At 37.3% G+C, this 18,507-nt stretch overlaps 1 protein-coding gene across 1 annotated transcript; it reads right to left on the bottom strand.

The window, feature by feature from the left end:
• Positions 1-1,124: 1,124 nt before the first annotated feature.
• Positions 1,125-18,507, bottom strand: LOC136276909 (uncharacterized). The gene is made up of 16 exons (XM_066171369.1): positions 18,319-18,507; positions 17,553-17,602; positions 15,597-16,752; positions 12,165-12,587; positions 11,005-11,532; positions 10,423-10,539; positions 10,063-10,152; positions 9,427-9,463; positions 8,114-8,469; positions 7,519-7,760; positions 6,965-7,260; positions 5,014-5,340; positions 4,745-4,889; positions 4,108-4,173; positions 2,461-3,700; positions 1,125-2,088 (listed from the first exon to the last, which is right to left on the bottom strand). The coding sequence occupies exons 2-16, from the start codon at positions 17,568-17,570 to the stop codon at positions 2,048-2,050; spliced, it is 5,082 nt and encodes a 1,693-aa protein (XP_066027466.1). The 5' UTR covers positions 17,571-17,602; positions 18,319-18,507; the 3' UTR covers positions 1,125-2,047.

Raw genomic sequence — 18,507 nt, 5'->3', positions numbered from 1 at the left:
AAAATAAAGAAACGCGTAACACACAACCAAAAAATTGGAAAAGAAAAAGACTTCCACGTCAAATTCTCATCACTGCATTCTGTTCAAGATAAATCTATCATTGCATTAAGATGTTCATCTTGCTTAAACAGAGACGAGGCCAATTCGACCGTTACAGATAATCTTCAGTCGTGAGGGGTAATTTGTTCTACTGCTACATCAAGGGAAATTTTACCATTCACGACTACCTGTAGCACAAATAAAAAAAATCAGCGGAAAAAAAAATTTACGTTAGCGCGCCAAAGGAGCTCTAATTTTGACTTTGATGTGCCGACTACTACTTTTTGAGCACTTTACTCATGGAGCTCCAGCCGCGCAATGAAGTTAAAACTAGAACTACCGCAGCGCACAAACGTCAATCTTTTTTCACTGATTTTTGTTATTCGCATACTGTTGAGGATCGCGCTTTTTCCCGGCTGGTGAGGCGTATCCCTGTAGATGTTGTCCGAAATACCGCTAGAGTGTCAGCTATGGTGCGTTGGTCTGGAAAACGACATATATAACTAAGGATTGGGTGCCTAATCACAACCGTCGATTAAAGCAGAAAAAAGATATCCCAAGAAACCATCATAAACTCCAAGTTAAAAAAGATAAAAATAAAAAACACACAAACTACCCGAAGGAAAACTTCCTGACAGAAAACATCAGTGACTAAGTAACGATGGTTTTTGGTTTGCATCTTATTGGTTGAAATTAGTTGCCGTGAGTTGTCTAAGCCAATCACAGCGCACTTTGACCGATAACTCCCGGATAACTCTGGACACTTATCTGAAAATTGCTCCACCACTCGAACATTATACCACATCTTCGCGTCTCTGAGTCACAATTCTCCACACAGATGTGACGGATCCCCACGTACAAAGAATAGTTCGTTTCCGTGAAGAAGAGCTTTTTAGCTTAAATATGATAAAGTTGCACAGCTTTATCGTCAAAAAAAGACGGGAAATATAAACAAATACAATTTCCATTTAATGTTTATGAGTAACATACTTTCTTCTGAACTGTTGGTTCGGGTCTCTGAGTGAAACCATTGACTATTAAACTTCAGTACTGCACTATGTTAGAAGAGAACTCTAACACATGTCGATTGTCCGTGTCTTTATTCACTCTTTTTCTACGCAAGATAATACAAAGGAGACTAGCTCTGATCTAACAAGGAAAGTATGGGTTACTGCTTATAAAGGTGACGCTTACTGAGCTGTCGATCTCTAACCTTCGTCATGCTTTTACACTTAACTAGCGAATCTCGCTAAGCTATGCAGAGCGGAGTTCGCATACTAAGTAGGTACCTTCGCGATGCCTGTGCTTTAAAAAATGACTTTCTACCTTAAATTTCTTAATCTTACGGTCAAGGTCGGGCGAAAGAAAAACAAGATTGGTAATATAAAAATTATAATAAACTTACTAACAGAAGTAAAATCAAAGTTGGAGACATATCCTGAGAGAACATAGCCCTTTAGGACTGTTACATAACGGCAGAATAAACAGAAAATTCGGAGAAGAAAGGGCGTACCCAAGGTACCGGCCCTAAAAGAGCAACGTGCTATTCGTATAAATTACTTGATTATAAATTCAGCGCGGAAGATGAAAAGTGCTACATGTTTACACCTTAAGACACCTCTAAGAAAAAGAGGTGTCGAGCGTGCTAAATTATACCTGTAAGATGAGACCGCCAAAAGAAATTGGAAATGATTGACTGGCTTATTATAATTTTTACTGAATGGCTTGTGCTAATATATTATTTCCATTCATTTTCCACGTTGAAATAAGTCAAAAAACACCTATAAGGAAAATTCTTGTTAGATGCCAAATTTGTCTTTTAACAACTACTGAGAAATTTATATAAAAACTAAAATATGTACATCTAATCTGGTGATCTTACAAAGCCTAATTTGGGTAAATGTTTTCCTGGCTAATACAATGAAATAAAAAATTTTAAAAAGACTTTAATTGTCAAGTTTCTTCAGTAGTAAAAAATCCTGAGTTGAATCACCATAGTGTTTACTTCTCACGGTGTCTTCGTAGGTTTATTGTCGATGTTCTGAAGTTCTACGAGAGTAATGAAACGCTTAAATCTGCAATATTACAGAATGTAAGTTGATTTCTAGTAGTAGATAGTAGTAGTAGTAGATGAAGGAATAGCCGGCAGGAAAGAGGAAAGAGATAAAAAGGTAGGAAGACATGAGTGAAGGAAAGAAGGAAGGAGAAAGAGTTAGGCATGAATAGATAAGAATACGGATTTATGAATAAGTAAGTAAATAAATGAATGAATAAATAAAAGACAAATCGATGAATCAATAAACGAATGACGAGAAAAACGGACAATTAAAGAGAACAAAAATTAAAAAGCTGACTCAAAAAGAGTCATTGCTTCAATTGTTTTAAAGCAAGGAAGGGAAAGAAAAAAGAGAAGCTGCCTACCAAAAACTTTTCTCCTCATCTCCTTTACAAGAATCTCGCATTGTTCTGCCCAGTTGTACTTCTGTCCATAAGATTTCCGCAGTTGTTGCATCTCGTCTAGCCGCTTTTTTCTCTCCTTTTGACGGACCTTCTTGATCGCCTTTGACCAGTCTTCGGGATTATCTGAGTTAACTACACAGAGTTCTCCAAATTCTATCTTCTGCAACGCTTTTGAAAAGCCTGAGTTGTGGCCAGCAAGGACAGGCAAACCAGCGGATAAGCCTTCGAGAGCAGTGAGTCCAAATCCCTCTGTTCTTGAAGGCATGATAACCAGATCCATACGAAGAAGCAGCTCTTTTAATCCATCTCTATCCTTGATATATTCTTCGACAGACAGCTGGTTTTTAGAGATTTTATGTCGGAGAATCTTATTAGCAAATTCGTCTAGTTTTCCTGGCGCCGCTCCAACGAATGTGAGATGATAGGAGTCGTTTTTCAGGTCACGACTTTTAAACGCCCGAGCGGCAATATCGTAGCCTTTTAGCTCGAAGTCTTCGTCATCACCACGCCCAAACATCAGGACCTGAAACTCATCGTTCTCGTTTGGCGACAGCTTCACACTATTTAAATCACTCATGATTCCCGGAGTAAATTCCACAACATCCTGCTCTTTTTTGAAAGAGTGTAGTCGAGTGGAGTAGAAACCTTTCAATTTAGGCCCAACTGCCATTACAAGGTCAGCTATTTTGCAAAGACTAACCTCACGCTGGTTCTTTACTCCACTTTGTGTGATAGCATTCGAATAGCGCTTGTACATACCGAGTTCAGCCGGAGCAGTGTGCACTACTTGAACCCACATGCACTTATGAGATTTTCTAATCTTCTGAGCCTGTTGACCAAGCTTCACGCCATGACCAATTACTACATCAATTTCAAGGTCGTCCGGTGGAAAGAACAATTCTACGAGGGAATCGCACGTCATGAGTTCCTCTGCCTCAATAATACTAACAAATTTTTCTGCAGCTGCTGCCTTTTCTTTCTCTTCACATGCACCGTGAGGAACAAAGACAGTGAGATGAGTGTCGGAACGGCTTGCTAAATGAATGGCAAGTTCTCTGTTAAACGTCGATAATCCACCTTTCAGCGAATTCCACTCGTCTGCTAAGATGGTAACATTCAAAACTTTTTCTGAGGAAATACTTGAATCTGTTTCTTCAAGTGCTTTCGGTGAGGGGAAAGATGTGCTGGATTCCAGCGCAACCTGAAATAACATAACAAGGTTATGGAAACGTGCGATAAATTATATTAACTTAAAACCCACCTTAAAGTTCCCTACTGATTCTATCAAGGTGTGCATTCGTGACCAATCAGTCTACGCAAACCGGACTTAAAACAATCGACTGGCAACAGCCCATCACTGGACTGTCTGATTATGACTTGTGCTGAGTTTGTCAAAACGTCAGTCAGTACTACCGACAACAGTCCCTAGGGTCGTCAGGACTACACTCACCCGGACGATCAGACAACACGAAGACTGCTGGTAGAAACTACTAAACATGTGGGAGGCTTTTTTCAGCCGGTGACTTCATCAAAATCAAATGATCAATTATTATCATTTTCGAACATAAGCTGAGGGAAACGTAAATAACACGGAACTTCGAATTTCACCTGATCTTCCTTTTGCTCAGGCATGGCTACCTGTGCTGTAGAAGGAAAGTACCTGGGAGAAGAGGTCTGCAACAGAGAAAGTTAATTTCTTAATATTTTATCCGACATTATGTCTATCAATTCTCTAGCCTCGTCACTAGAAAATTGACGATTTTTTGCTGCGACTTTGAGTGCGATTTCTGTTGCGATTCACTCCCGTGATTTCATAAGGACTTAAAATCACTCAAGTGGTAGTGTCTTTATTTCATTTTCACTAACAATCCGTAAAACTCAGGCTGCAGCAAACTGTCTGACTAGATATCCCACAAAAAGAGTAGTCTAGCTCTGCCAGTAGCAATTTAAGTCTAACTTAACCTCACCAGTGCCAAATAGATGCAAGATGATAAATAGAAAAGAAGTACAGTGAAGGAGTTATTTGAAAGAGCTAACTTAATCTTCTGTGAAGCTTCCTTGTCACGCACTTTGCACGGCAGCGTGAGGGGTATAAAACCTTCGCACAGATGGAGGTATCTTTTAGGCGGGTGAATCCTGAGTTACTCAGCCCGAAGGAAAGAGCTTCAAAATTACGTTTCTAAAACACCTCCTAATCAGAATTTACTCCCATAGTTCAATATTTTCAACTTCATATAATACATACCTGATCTGGAAAGGTCGGAACGAAATACAGCGTGCATAGAGCGTCCCTATTAAATTGCTTCTCCATGTACAACTCTACTTGCAGGTTACTAAGGTCGCTAATTGATACACGCAAACTACCTTCAAAAGGATCAGTTCCGAGAAACCTGGCACAAACAAATGAGACGAAGATATAAATACTAGGTATTTCTATTTGTCCAGGCAAAAGATATGTTTCTCATTACACATCTACTCCAAGTTGCCGGACACAGAAACTCACACTAAACTCACTTCAAGAGGTTGTATGGATTGCCTTTTTGCAAAGTAAATGCGTTGGAAAGAGACACAGACATCCAATCTTCTTTACACAGTGGCTTCCGCGAGTTTCCTCCCCCTTGAGCACAAACGCGGCGAGGATCTGGAGATAGAGTTTGCACTTGTTCTCTAAGATGTAGTGGGAAGCAGCAAAGAGTCAGCACGTAGATCGAGGGATTTTCTGTTGCATATAAACGAGCAAAAAATCCTACTTCTTGTAACATCAGTCTTCTACAGAAGTCATCGGCAAGATTCTTTAGGGTAACAAAGGGTAATTTCAATCGGTCAATCCAAACCCAGTGCCTAAGGGAAAACGACACAAACTTAACAACATCTATTCATAGAGTCATTAAAGTTAAGAGAGTATTCCCGATAATTCATCATCAAATCAGAGCGCGCGCATCTTTTAACAGAGAATATATGCAAATGATCTCTTGCGTAGAATTACGGATTAACTGCTAAAGCACCGATCAATTCGAAGTTTCAACAACCCCCCCTCCCAGACAACCCACGGACATTTAGGTTTTACAGCTTGAATGGTCAATTCAGTAAGTCGCAGCGCTGATCTTGCTATTTTCACAAAGTAGTTGTTGTCCGTAGAGTATGCATGAACAGCTATTGAATAGTACATGAACCAATGCTGTAAATGTAAAACAAATATAATTCATTCGAAGGTATTGCATTCAGTGGCTAAACACAGCAGCATGATAAAATTTCACATCGTAGAATATGTTAGAATTATGCTTATAACCGAAAGGCCATAAACCATGCCTTTTTCTCGCCATTTAAACATTTTTTCTTTGGAAGAGGGGTAATTGATCATAAAATCTGGCACTTGAGTGGGGAATTTAGACGCAGTTTTGGCCCTTGGGGTGCCGGGAATTTAAACGAACCAATCTTCAAAAAGTTCAAAGGACTGGGGGGGGGGGGGGGGTTGCCCAGGGGGTGGGATTTTGAAGCTTTGAAATGATCGACGCTTAAATTTTAACCAATACAAAAGATTAAAGCCAGTCCCCAGAATTGTTAAAAACATATTCTCAGCCTAAAGCAAAAAACCCATTTTTTTTACTGAGAAACTTTCTCAGATTAAATGCCATTTTCCAGTAAACAGCCTAAATTTTATGACATAATCCTACCCCACTGAGAAAATTTCTCATGGAACTAAATGCTACGGTTAGTCAGTTTTCCACGCAATTCTCACGTGCACATTTGCTATCAATCAAATTCGCTGACGAAGGAACGACAGTAACCATTGCCTTGGCCTGCGAACAGACCGTTTTCTTGGTCTCGTCACGCAACGAAGGAAAGAGTGCAATGGGGGAATGACACTACAGGAAGCGTGACATCAATGCAGTTTCTTTTTGCCAACAGTTATTCAGACAAGAGTGGCAATAGACTATAAAGTACGTGTGTCTGAGTTTATTTTGGATAAATTGGAAGGTTTCTTTGCTCTCCACTGATCGATATTTTCATTGGAATCTTTTGAAAGTAAAGGCTCTTTTCTTTTACAAAAATACAAACATCAGTTACTTAGAAGCCTATTTCAACCCACTCATGGAAAAAAAATCTTTTGCATGCGTACCATGCCTACGTTTACGTCAGTTAAGGGCGGACAAAACAAATCGCTCTCCCACGAGATCTCGTTGATAAGCGAGTCACACCGCGAATTGTGTAATAAACTGAGATCCCTGAAAGCTCGATTAAGGTTTATAAAGAATACCTATAGATGACGAATCGGATTTAGAGTAATAATTTAGTCGTTTGGTTTCCTTTGTTTTTGGTTTTTTTCCTCTTTTCTGTAGTTTTGTGCACCCTGATGTCACCTAATGATGCATTTCTTTTCTGCAAAAGATTTACCACGACCCTACCCACGTGAATGCTTTGCAGTTTGTCTCTGCTTTCAAAACAGCCAGAAGAGTATACTTACTCTGAGAAGTGATTTACTGTAAACGTCACTGTCCCATTTTCAAGAACCGCTATATTTTCTAACTGCTCTGTGACTTCGTTCCATTCTCTTTCATCCTCTTCAGAGGTTCGGCAAAATATCCTGACGTCAGTGGCCGAATAATCCAGACATTTGGGTACGTCTTCCCGGAGCGTAACAGGGATTGTGAGCCTAGCAGGTGCTAAAAGCTGAACTGGTTCAGAAGTTGAGATGTGTAGGATAGGTCCAACAACTGGTGGTTCTTTCAGTTTAGCATTACTGCACGGAACCTCTTGCACCTTCAAAGAAAGATGAAACTGTACTATGTGTACTAATGAAAACCTAAAGCCGCACCAACTTAATAAAGAGTCGTTAAAGCAAACTGAATACACAATCATCTCTCACAGAAGTCGCTGACTGAAGGTAAGAGAGTGCTTATCGAATCATAGGCTGATAAGTCTACCTTCGTGTTCAAAAATATTGTCTTTAACAGCAAAAACGTAATGTTAATATGTAAACTATTAGGATATATTCTGGTGGAAAGGATGTATAGGTACCTGTACAGTAAGAGCAAAGGTTTGTCCTGTTGGGAGAGAACTCTCAGGGAATGTTACACTCACTCCTGGATGGTCTGACAGAATGCAGGGAAAGGAAGATGACAAAGTCGAAGGGTTTTTAAACGTGAAAGACTTGAGACGCCAGACCACCGCAAATGAAGAAAAACTCGTAATTTCTGCCTCTGCAAACGGAAATAACCAGTCTGGGAATTCATCCACGCCAGAATGCTCATCTTTGATATCTGTAATGAGGCAGAAGGTGTTGTTGACTTAAAAAACCCTCTATTTTCAATCCTATATCTTTGTTGATTCAGCTTCATATTTTTACAAACAGTTCTTTAAATTTGTTTCTGACAAGTATGATTGTAATACTGGAAGAAGTAAAACAACTGAAGTGGCAGTAGGACAATCACACAAGATAAAGATGAACATTAAAAGGACCAACTTCAATTACAAACCAAGTCTATAAGAAAGAAATAGAAAGCCTATGCATCCTCTTATACAGTCAATTTGTTTGTGGTTTCGTGTAAGGAAAGAGGTCAAGTTGTCTAAGGAAGGATGGCTGTACCCTGTAAATTACCAACATAGCTACTACCTGATGGCGTCCAAGCCCATCTGGTTTTCAAGTCCCTCCAATCATTGGTCTTCTTATTGATCAATTCTTTGATCACCAATTCGTATCCTTTAATGTCACTAGCACTGTGGGATAAAGCCACCTTCACTTTCACATTGAACTCGTAACGTTCCTCTGTACCAGGAAGGTTTCCACAGGCTAGTTCCATCACACTGCTCACTAAGGCCTCATTTCTTCCAAGGGGTGGTGATAGAATCTGCTGATTCCATAAAGAACATGTGACCTCGGTACATGTTGGCAGAGCTTTAGGAGGGATCAGTACACGCGATGGGACGTTTTGGACCATTAGTGCCCCTCCTTCTTCGGTAATCTCGCTTCTGTAAAATGAGAGACGTGAAATCAAATAAAAAAAGAAGAGGAACAAGGAAGGGTGTTTCACTGAACATTCTTTTCATTATAATTAATTGTTTAACGCGCGCGCTATTTACGTTTACCGTTCCGCGCGCGCTCCGTTTGAATTCATATACCGCAATAATTATCGCAATGTTTGTCGCGTAAAACGTTTAATTAAAGACGCGTAATCTAGGTTTCAGTTGTTCAGTTCAGCTTCAGCCTCCGTAACTATTTGCCACAAGTACGGAGGCAGTCAAGAAGTAAGTTTCAGTTGATTTCCAGGTTATCACAGTTAATTTTTTGTTTGTTTTGAACGCTTGTAAGGCTGAGTAACCACGTGGTTTCTTTGTATTTTAGATCGAATTGTGTTATTAAATCAAATACGGTTCTTCCTCCGTATTGGCTCTTTAGTCTTCTTTTCGACGAAACAAAGGGCATTATCATCAACAAAAACAGTAATATGAATAACAATAATATTAATGATCAAATAATCACTCTCTGTGCATGCTGTTCAATGCAAACATTTCCAGCAAATTTTCTTCCGTCAAATGATGCATAATTCAATTATTTACCCTGGGACTCCAAATTTGATGTTGAACTAAAGCACCAATTAACTATTATTCTACTGAAGCGTGCCAAATACGAGATGATAAATAACCAACAAGGTCAACAGTCCAAAGTTGGTAATGTAATCTCATATTCAGCAAACCTGAGTAGAATAATTGTTTTGTTAAAAATTCACACAAAAAGAAATCTGCTCTTTTCCAACATTGCTACATGGCTTACTCACAGATATTTCTTTTTCACTTTGCTAAAAAATTCATGGAACATATTTGTTGTAGCCAGGCAATGAGATTGGAGCTTGAGGTTACATGCTTATGTTCAATCAATCAGAAGGCAAAAATTTTAATAACTGGACTCCACTTTTCAAGTATACTTACTTACTAACACTGATCTTGTTATTCCTTGTAGAAAACTCTTTTTAATTTCCAGAGGAAGAGAACATGAAAAAAATAAAATAAATAAATAAAAAAATGAAGCAGTCAAAGTAAAGACTATCATCTCAAGTTTCGTGACTTAAGGCGAAGTCACTGTATCAGAAGAAACATATGATAGTTCTCTTTAAATTTAGTTGCACAACAGAAAGCGAAACCCAGGTAAAAACAGTAACCCATTTGGAGTGAGGAAAACATCACAAGAAGCCATTGGGAGTCAATCACAGATCAACAAATGAAGATAACCTATAAAAAGAATCTACTTTTTTTGCTCTCTTGAAGAAAACCCTGCCAACAATACAGTCGCCAACCCTGCCAACAATCCAGTCGCAGGTGCTCTTCTAGAATATTACATGCACTAAAGGGCATCTATGCAGTTGTATTTAATCCCATGACAGAAGAACAAGTTTACCAGCCAGTGTAAAAATAATAAAAAACTACAAGTTGTGGTATAGATTTATCTCAAGCAAGTTCCTTGGGCTCAAATGTTTCAAATATTTACAACATCTACCAGAGTATATAAATTTAGTATCTCATATCAGATTTGACTAAATCTGAGTTCCAGATCCTTTTTCACTTTACCTTTTCTTTCCTGAAGTCTCATAGCTTTAGGTAGTTCTTCTTGTTCTTTTTCACGGCCAGTAGTGAACATATAAGATGGGGGTGAAGTACCTAAGAAGACCAAAAGTGTAGAGCAAAATTAGCATTCAGTGTCTTCTTCATGTCAAACTCAAATGTACCTATTCCATCAGCCCTCACAAAAGCCAACTTAATAATATTATGCTGTAAGTTTTTCCCCATAAGTTATACTCTAAAAATAATACTAACACCACATTACTGCATTGAGATAATTCTTCAAAGCTTTGTCAAATAATAAATTGTTATCACTGTTCACAAAAACTTTCCATAATAACTTAATACATCTTTTAATTTTGTTTTCACCTTTCAGTTTCTCTGTCTCAACAATCTTCGTCTTCTGTTTCCATTTTTTCAGCTCTTCTTGATTTTGTGGACTTTCACTGGTTGAACTTATGGAGTGGAATTCAGAAGATGAGGCACCTAAAATCAGATTTAAAAGAAAACAAATAATGGGGAAATCACTAAATACTGACATTCAAAACCATACAACACACCTCAAATCATTTTTATAAAAACCCCATACACAAATACAGGTAACATTTTCTTTTATAGCTTCTCCAACTAATATCTTGCCAATTTTTATTTTAGCTTGTTTTATTTTGTTCATATTTGGAGCCAAAGATAAATACAAGCAGACAGAAAGGAAAATATACTAGGAAATTTCTTGAAAACAAATCACTTCTAGCTGCAGATTGTCATTGTATACATAGTAAGTATGAGCTTAGTCATGAAACAATTGGTTGAATATCTTGGTCAAAACCTGAACCCCCTCTACACCTCTGTTAACCCTATGGTGCACCATGTTGAATGAGTGATGCATTGTGTTTTTAATCATTTCAAAACATTTTTCTGAAAGACCAGGCCTTTTTCTTTCTTTCAACTGACCTCTGAGTGCATCCTTCTCAAGAAAGTACAGTTTGTATGCATTGTACTCTTCTATGTCCATTGTTGTTTTCAGCTTCAGTTCTGCCAGGTTCAGTTCCTTCATGATCTTTTCAGTTACAAAACAATCTCGTACCATCTTATCCAAAAGGCCACAAGAGTAATCTTCCCATAATTCCTCCAAGCTCGAGAGAGAATCGCACTTTACTGTTATCACCAAACTTCCCACAGAAACACCTACGATGAAGACCTTCATTTCTTGTAAGTATTCCTTAAACTCATTGCGTTCATCCCTGCTCTGTGCTGGTGTAGTATCAAGGTAATTCATGGCAATTAAGCACAAGACTTTCTTTTTGATTGGTTGGGGATCTTCTAAATCTGCATCAGAATGTCCTTTTCTCTTTGTGCCTGAAGCTATGGATGCCTTCTGATATCCTGCTGGCTCCAAAGCTAAAACTGAAGCTGTATTGTAAGCATCTTGATCTGCACGTTTCACATGTTCCACATCAACTTTGATGTTCAATTTCTGATCTGTTGATTTGGAGCAAAGTGTCCAAGTTAAAATTGTGCTTCAGCTGCACTTGAAACCATTAATATCACATTAAACTTCAAACATATTGGATATTAGTCTGCTTGCAGGTCCTCAGTATTAGAGGGCTTCTACACCAGTGTTCCTTCTCCTAAAACCTGAAATTGCACACCAATCCTCCAATTAAACAGTACCCAGTACACAAAATTTTTGCAACATGACAAATTTCATGCGCGTATTTGCAAGATGGAAGAAAGTGGGAAAAAGTTAATGGTGGCTGAAAGGGAACTATTACTGCTAGTTTATCCATATCAAAACATTTACAGAAATAAATCATGCAATCTAGCATGCATGCAATGATAGCATGTTATCTACATGTACCTGCCTTCAGTCTTTTACAAAAGGTTTCTGTATTTCCACATACAGTGTCAAAGTAAAAAATGGAGAGATTAACATCACAGCTTCTCTACAAATGTTTAGTTCCCATAAGTGGAACTGTGTACAATTATAATAAAATATTGATGCCACATTATTGCACTGAAATTATCCTTCAAAGATTTATCACATAATTGTTATTACTGTTCACAAAAACTTTCCATAATAAATTAATACAAGTTTGTAATTTCTTTTTCACCTTCCAATTTTGCCGTCTCCATAATCTTTGTCTTCTGTTCACTTTTTTCCCATTGTTCTTTTGTTAGTGGACTTTCACTGGTTGAACTTGTGGAGTGGAATTCAGAGGATAAAGCATCTATATCACCAATAATGACCTTCATTTCTTTTAAATATTCCTTAAACTGATTGAATTCTTCAATGGACTGTGGCTTTGTGGAGTGGAAAGAATCTTTAATAATTGATAGAAAGGTTTCCACTTTGAGAGCATGTAGATCTTCTGTCTGTGAATAGGACACACTTCCAGATGCAGCTGATGTAGCAGATGCCCCAGGCTGCTGAACCTCTTGGCATCGGACAGACTCTGTGGCCAACATGCCAGTCTGCATATTCTGTCTTTCAGGTTCCAAGTCATCCACATCAACCTTAATATTCATTTCACCACCTGTTAAATTGTAACAGTCAAATTTAATCCTAATATAACAAGGTTTTTTCACCTCTTACCTAATTAATCATTAAAATTTGAGAACATTACAATGAGGCAACACCAATCAAACATAGAGCTTGTTACCAATGAATAAATACCAACAACAATTTAATGAAATAAAAATGATTACCACATACAGTATATATATTGCTTCAGTTTCAGTTTCTTTAATTTGCTTCTTTACCTCATTCCATGGTAGAATCAAAATTCTGATTGATCTAAAAGATTACAGTTTCAAACATGGAAATATCTAAACAGACTTAGCTAAGGTGAAACATGGGCATGCCTAGCATGCCCAAGTTATTTTTTTTGGCTGGGTGGGTCAAGATGGGACACTATAAATGTGTACTTAATGTTTTCATTTATGTAAGTCAGAAAAAGAGCATAACTTTTCAAGGAACAAAAATATTGCATTCCTTCACCTTAAAAGAAAGAAAATAAAACCTAGTTTAACTAAAGTCACACCATGTCATGTATTTTATGATCCATTTTCTCTATTGTTCAAATACTTCTAGGCAAAAATAAAATGAATTAGTGCCACACTTACTGTATTCTCCTTTGCAGCTGTTGTTTGGTCTTGTCACACAACACCCTCTATTTCCTGAGAGAGTGCGTTGCGTGACAAGACTAAATAACAGATACAAAAGAAACCAAGCCTACTGCTGTTCCTCGCCGACGGTTCAACTCGCCAACTCCAACTCGCCGACGTATAAAATCGAGTAGAGACGTCGGCGAGTTGATCTTCAATCCAGTACAACTTATTAGAAGTTAAACATACAGAAAAGTAAAATATGTTTGGTCAAAAAACAGTTTTGTTTCCTTCCAACAAAGTTTTTAAGGATCTCATAGCGAATAAAGCAATGTAAACATCGCCAATGAATGTAAAAGCTTCAGACTCGAACGAGATAATTATTGTGTGACAACAACACTGTGGAAATTCATCGTGTCAATCGGTCAGATTTTTTAAAAAAACTTGGCTTTATAGACAATATCTCTAGAAAAACCAATTATTTTTATTTTCAACAAAGTTTACAAGGATCCTAAGGCGAATAAAGCAAGGTGAACATCGCCATGGACCAAAAAAGGTTTAGACACAAACGAGTTGTTGTGAGAAATGTGAGAATGGTGAAAAGACAGCGGCCCAATTATTGAAATCGATGTCGAGATTACACGGACCTTCAAGAGCAGAATAATTGCATGATATGTATAGCTTTCACATGTTCACTTGATCTTTATAATATACCAAATCTTATCGTAAATCAAACATGCTCGATCATGAATAAATCATTCTTTAAAGTTAAAAAAACATGTCGTTCCGCCTGGTTGTTATGGTTGTCACACAATAACTCGTTCGCGCCTAAAGCTTTTTTGGTCATTGGCGATATTCACCTTGCTTTACTCGCCTTGAAATCCCTATAAACTTTGTTGGAAATAAAAAGAGTTTTTTTTTTTTTGCGAAAGATCTTGTTTAGAAAGTCGTCTTTTTTAAAAAATCTGACCGAGTGACAAGATAAGTCTTTACAGTGTAGTTGTCACACAATAACTCGTTCGCGTCCAAAGTTTTTTTGATTAATGGCGATGTTTACCTTGCTTTATTCGCCTTGAGATTCTTATAAACTTAGTCGGAAATAAAAGGGATTGTTTTTTTCTTAAGATCTTGTCTAGAAAGCCAAGTTTTTTTTTAAAAAATCTGACCGATTTACATGATGAGTCTTTACAGTGTTGTTGTCACACAATAACTTGTTGGCGTCTAAAGCTTTTTCGGTTATTGGCGATGTTTACCTTGCTTTCTTCGCCTTGAGATCCTCAAAAACTTCGTCGGAAATAAAAAGAATTGTTTTTTTTACTAAAGGTCTTGTCTATAAAGTCAAGTTTTCTTAAAATAATCTGATCGACTGACATGATGAGTCTTTACAGTATTGTCACACAATAACTCGTTCGCGTCTGAAGCTTTCATATTTATTGGCGATGTTTACCTTGCTTTATTCTCCATGAGATCCTTATAAACTTTGTTGGAAGAAAACAAATTTGTTTTTTCACTAAATATCTTTTACTTTTCTATATGTCTATCTTCTAATAAGTTGTACTGGATTGAAGACCAACTCGCCGACGTCTCTACTCGATTTTATACGTCGGCGAGTTGGCGTTGGCGAGTTGAACCGTCGGCGACTTGACTGGATACCATCAAAATTGTTTGTCTACAGTTAGTTGCTTCAAAAATAAAATTCCACATACGAATTCTACTGCGAAAAGCAAACTGAAACTCTGTTGTATCTCCAATAAAACCTAAGCAAAGATATATTGCACTCTCAAATAAGTGAAGATACAACGACCAAGAGTAAAAGATAATATTTCAAAGAGGGCTCCTTGATTGGTTGTTGCCTATCTGGACTTTGCCCTCTGTATGTGAAATACATAATAAAAAATGCAGGTTGTTTACAAGAAATTGACATGCCACACAAGAGAATTGCTTTGAAAGTTCACTATCAGTCGCATTTAATTCCATGTGAATTTTTTTCAGTAGGGTTGAACAATGCAGTAAGAATATATGATAAAATGGAGATCAAATTTTACTTCAAATCCACTTAAACCATTAATATCACATTAACCTTCAAACACATTGGATGATAATCTGTTTGCAGGTCCTCATTATTAGAGGGTTTCTACACCAGTGTTCCTTCAGAGCAAATTGCACAGTCAGCAATCTTCCAATTGAATATAGTACCAATGCAGTACACAAATTTGACTATTGTTAACAACAATGGCCATTAGCACCAACTTATAGCCTTGGATTATTAGTTTTCCTAAATGTAAACTTGTAACATTCCATAAGACTACAGCCCTATAGCATTTAAAAACAACTGCTACCCTGTAAATTGAATATTTAACACAAAACATGTGAGCTTTGTCATTATTTCAAATTTGATTAAAACTTCTGCATTTCTCATGCAAGGTGATAAAACTTACCAAATGCAAGATTGCACATCTTTGTAACAAGGATATCACAACACTCCTCCCAGCTGAACTGCTGCAAATAGTTTCCACGGAGAATCTTAGCCTCTGCAAGTCGTACATTCCTTTTTTTGTTACGCACAACTTTTATTGCTCTGGCCCAGTCTGCAGGATCCTGTGAATCCACTATACACTGGGACCCATTAGGCACCTCCCTTAAGGCCTCTGCAATTCCTGAGTTTCCACTGACAAGTACTGGAAGACCAGCAGATATGGCTTTAAGAGCACTCAACCCGAATCCCTCAGTTTTTGAGGGTAATAGAACAATATCCACCATAGAGAATAAGTTGGCTGACGTTTTCCTGTTTTCATCAAAGCTGCAGATAATTAGCTGATTAGGATCAATACCACACTGAAGTAACTTGTGTTTTAATTCATCTTCTTTTCCTCTCTGTTTGGAAGCAAACCTGAGTTGGTAAGATTTATCCCTTAGCTCAGCTATAGCTTTCGCTGCAATGTGGTACCCCTTAACATAAAAATCTTCACTATCACCACTCTCAGTTACCAAGACACAAAATGTTCTTTCTTCACCACTTACTTGCTGGACATCTGAAAATTCAGAGAGAATGCTTGGTGTCAGGTTAAAAACGTCTTGTTTTCTGAGTTGGCGCTTATATGCATCAGTTAGCTTGGGTCCAATTGTTACAACTTGATCAGCCATTTCACATAGTTCTATTTCTGTTTGCTGCATTTGTTGACCTTCAGAAATGCTTTTGTGTATGCCAATTTCTTCAGGGGAAGTATGGACAACTTGAATCCATTTGCAATGACTGTAATTTGGATTTCCCTTTATGAGTGAAATTTGCTGACCAAGATCTACTCCATGCCCTAGAATACAATCCATAGCATGGCCATCAGGTACAGAGGCTAGCCAAAGAACTGGTTTTAAACCAGGCCGTTTCACTGCTTCAATGAGTTTAACATTGTAACCATCAGCATCTTTCTTGTCCTCTTCACTACACCAAGGTAAGAAGACACTGACTTCCACGTAAGGATGTTTAGCCATCTGTATTGCTAGCTCTCTGTTGATGGTTGTCAAGTCTCCATTGCTTGAAGCTTTCCATCCAGCACTCAAAAGGGTTACTCTCAGTTTCCTTTCCTCAGTGTCGTTCTGTAAACACAAGATTTTTGTGATTTAGGAAATTCAATTAGAGTTATAGAAATAATAAAAAAAAGTCATTTTAAGAATTATTTTACTTTCGAAAGACACTTCCTTATTTTCAATTCATTTAGTAATTTTAGTAACTTATGAGCAAAAGTTGTACAAAATTTCCGTGAGATAGTAAAGAGGAATTTTAGATGAATTTTCAATTCATCTAATAACTTCACAAAGTTGATAAACTTTTCAGCAAAAGTTGTACAAAATTTCCATGAAACAGTAAAGAACAACAATTATTGTTGTACATATAAGGGTTAGTGTGATACAACTGTGTAATCTCGTCAACTCTAAGAAGTGACCTGCACCTGTAACTTTTTGATATCATGCAAAAAATGTCATACACAAGTTTTTCCTCTACAGTTATTCAGAGTTTGGTTTTGCATGACATGGCAAACTTTAAATCATCCAACTCTAACCAACTTGTATGATCACTTACCATCTAAAAGAATGTGAAACATGAGACCTTGAACATCTTTTTCATCAGCTTCAATGAAATGCTTCAATGCTTTACCCCAAAGTAAAAACGTTCTACAATCATCTATGTGGACTCTTAATCTTAAACTGATGTGGACTTATTTTACTCTCCCATAGATTTTTTTCCATATCGAACTCTTGCTCGGTAAATACCAGTAATATATTATTATCAAGTTTTGTATCTGCAGGCATGTAATTTGCTCCTGAGGTGACACCAGATTGAACAAAGCAACTTGGTAGTGGCTGTGATTTTCAAAAGCAGTTGTTTAATATCCTACCTTTAATTGTCCCGACATCACAGGAACCTTAAATGTTGACTAGGAAGTTGCTAAAATGAAAATAAAAAAGATGGATTACTTTCATTACTTATTCACAAAAAATGTCTTAAATTACTAACTGTAGACAACCGTATTAGATGAAAACTGAAAATTACTGTTGCTAGCATATCACAGAGTAATCATGTTGCCTTTTTGATCAAGTGAAATTCAATTGACTGAATACATCCATGAAAAAATTTCTTCCTTCTGATTAGCAAAGAGAAATGAAGTTTTCAGGTAACAGTGCAGAGGAGAGGTACATATACTTCAGTGCTAAAAAGAGGTTACTTTAAAAGTGCTAAAAATTTGACGAATTGTTCAGCGATTACATGCAGGGTTTGAATAAATTATTCTACATGCGATTCCTGTAAATTAGAATTATTAAAAGTTGTCACATAGTTTTGTCATGTATATTAGTTATTAGTATGTAATCACAAAATGTTTGTCATCAAATCTGGAATGAATAGGCACTCCTAAATTTTGTCAGATCACAAATTGCATAGGCCTTACTTCAAAATTTTTTGAGAGGGACATCCGAGAAGACCTGACAGCCTTAAAGATCAAGACAATGTTACGCGATTTGTATTTATGATTCAGTCTACTGTTCGTCTCAGAAAAGACGTTTGAAAATAGAGGTGATGAGTCGCTCTCAGGTGTTTACCAAAATTTTCCATTTTAGTAAGAATTCTAGGCATCATGCATTAAAAGCTAACTTGAGTTGGCTTACCAAGAATTGGTATGTTACTGGGAGTGAAAGTCCTGTATCTATCCCCTTCAGTGTCAGTCTGAAGCTGCAGTTCGCTGATGATCTGGAATCACTTCATTGGAGCTGAAACTATTGCTTATAGCTAGAAAAATTAACTGGTAAAACACCTCGCTAAACATTAGTGTTGGTAGTATTTCAGGTCGATTTCCA

The sequence above is a fragment of the Pocillopora verrucosa genome, chromosome 8, assembly GCF_036669915.1.
Source record: "Pocillopora verrucosa isolate sample1 chromosome 8, ASM3666991v2, whole genome shotgun sequence".
Classification (NCBI taxonomy): domain Eukaryota; kingdom Metazoa; phylum Cnidaria; class Anthozoa; order Scleractinia; family Pocilloporidae; genus Pocillopora; species Pocillopora verrucosa.
This window is presented reverse-complemented; position numbering and strand designations above follow the sequence as displayed.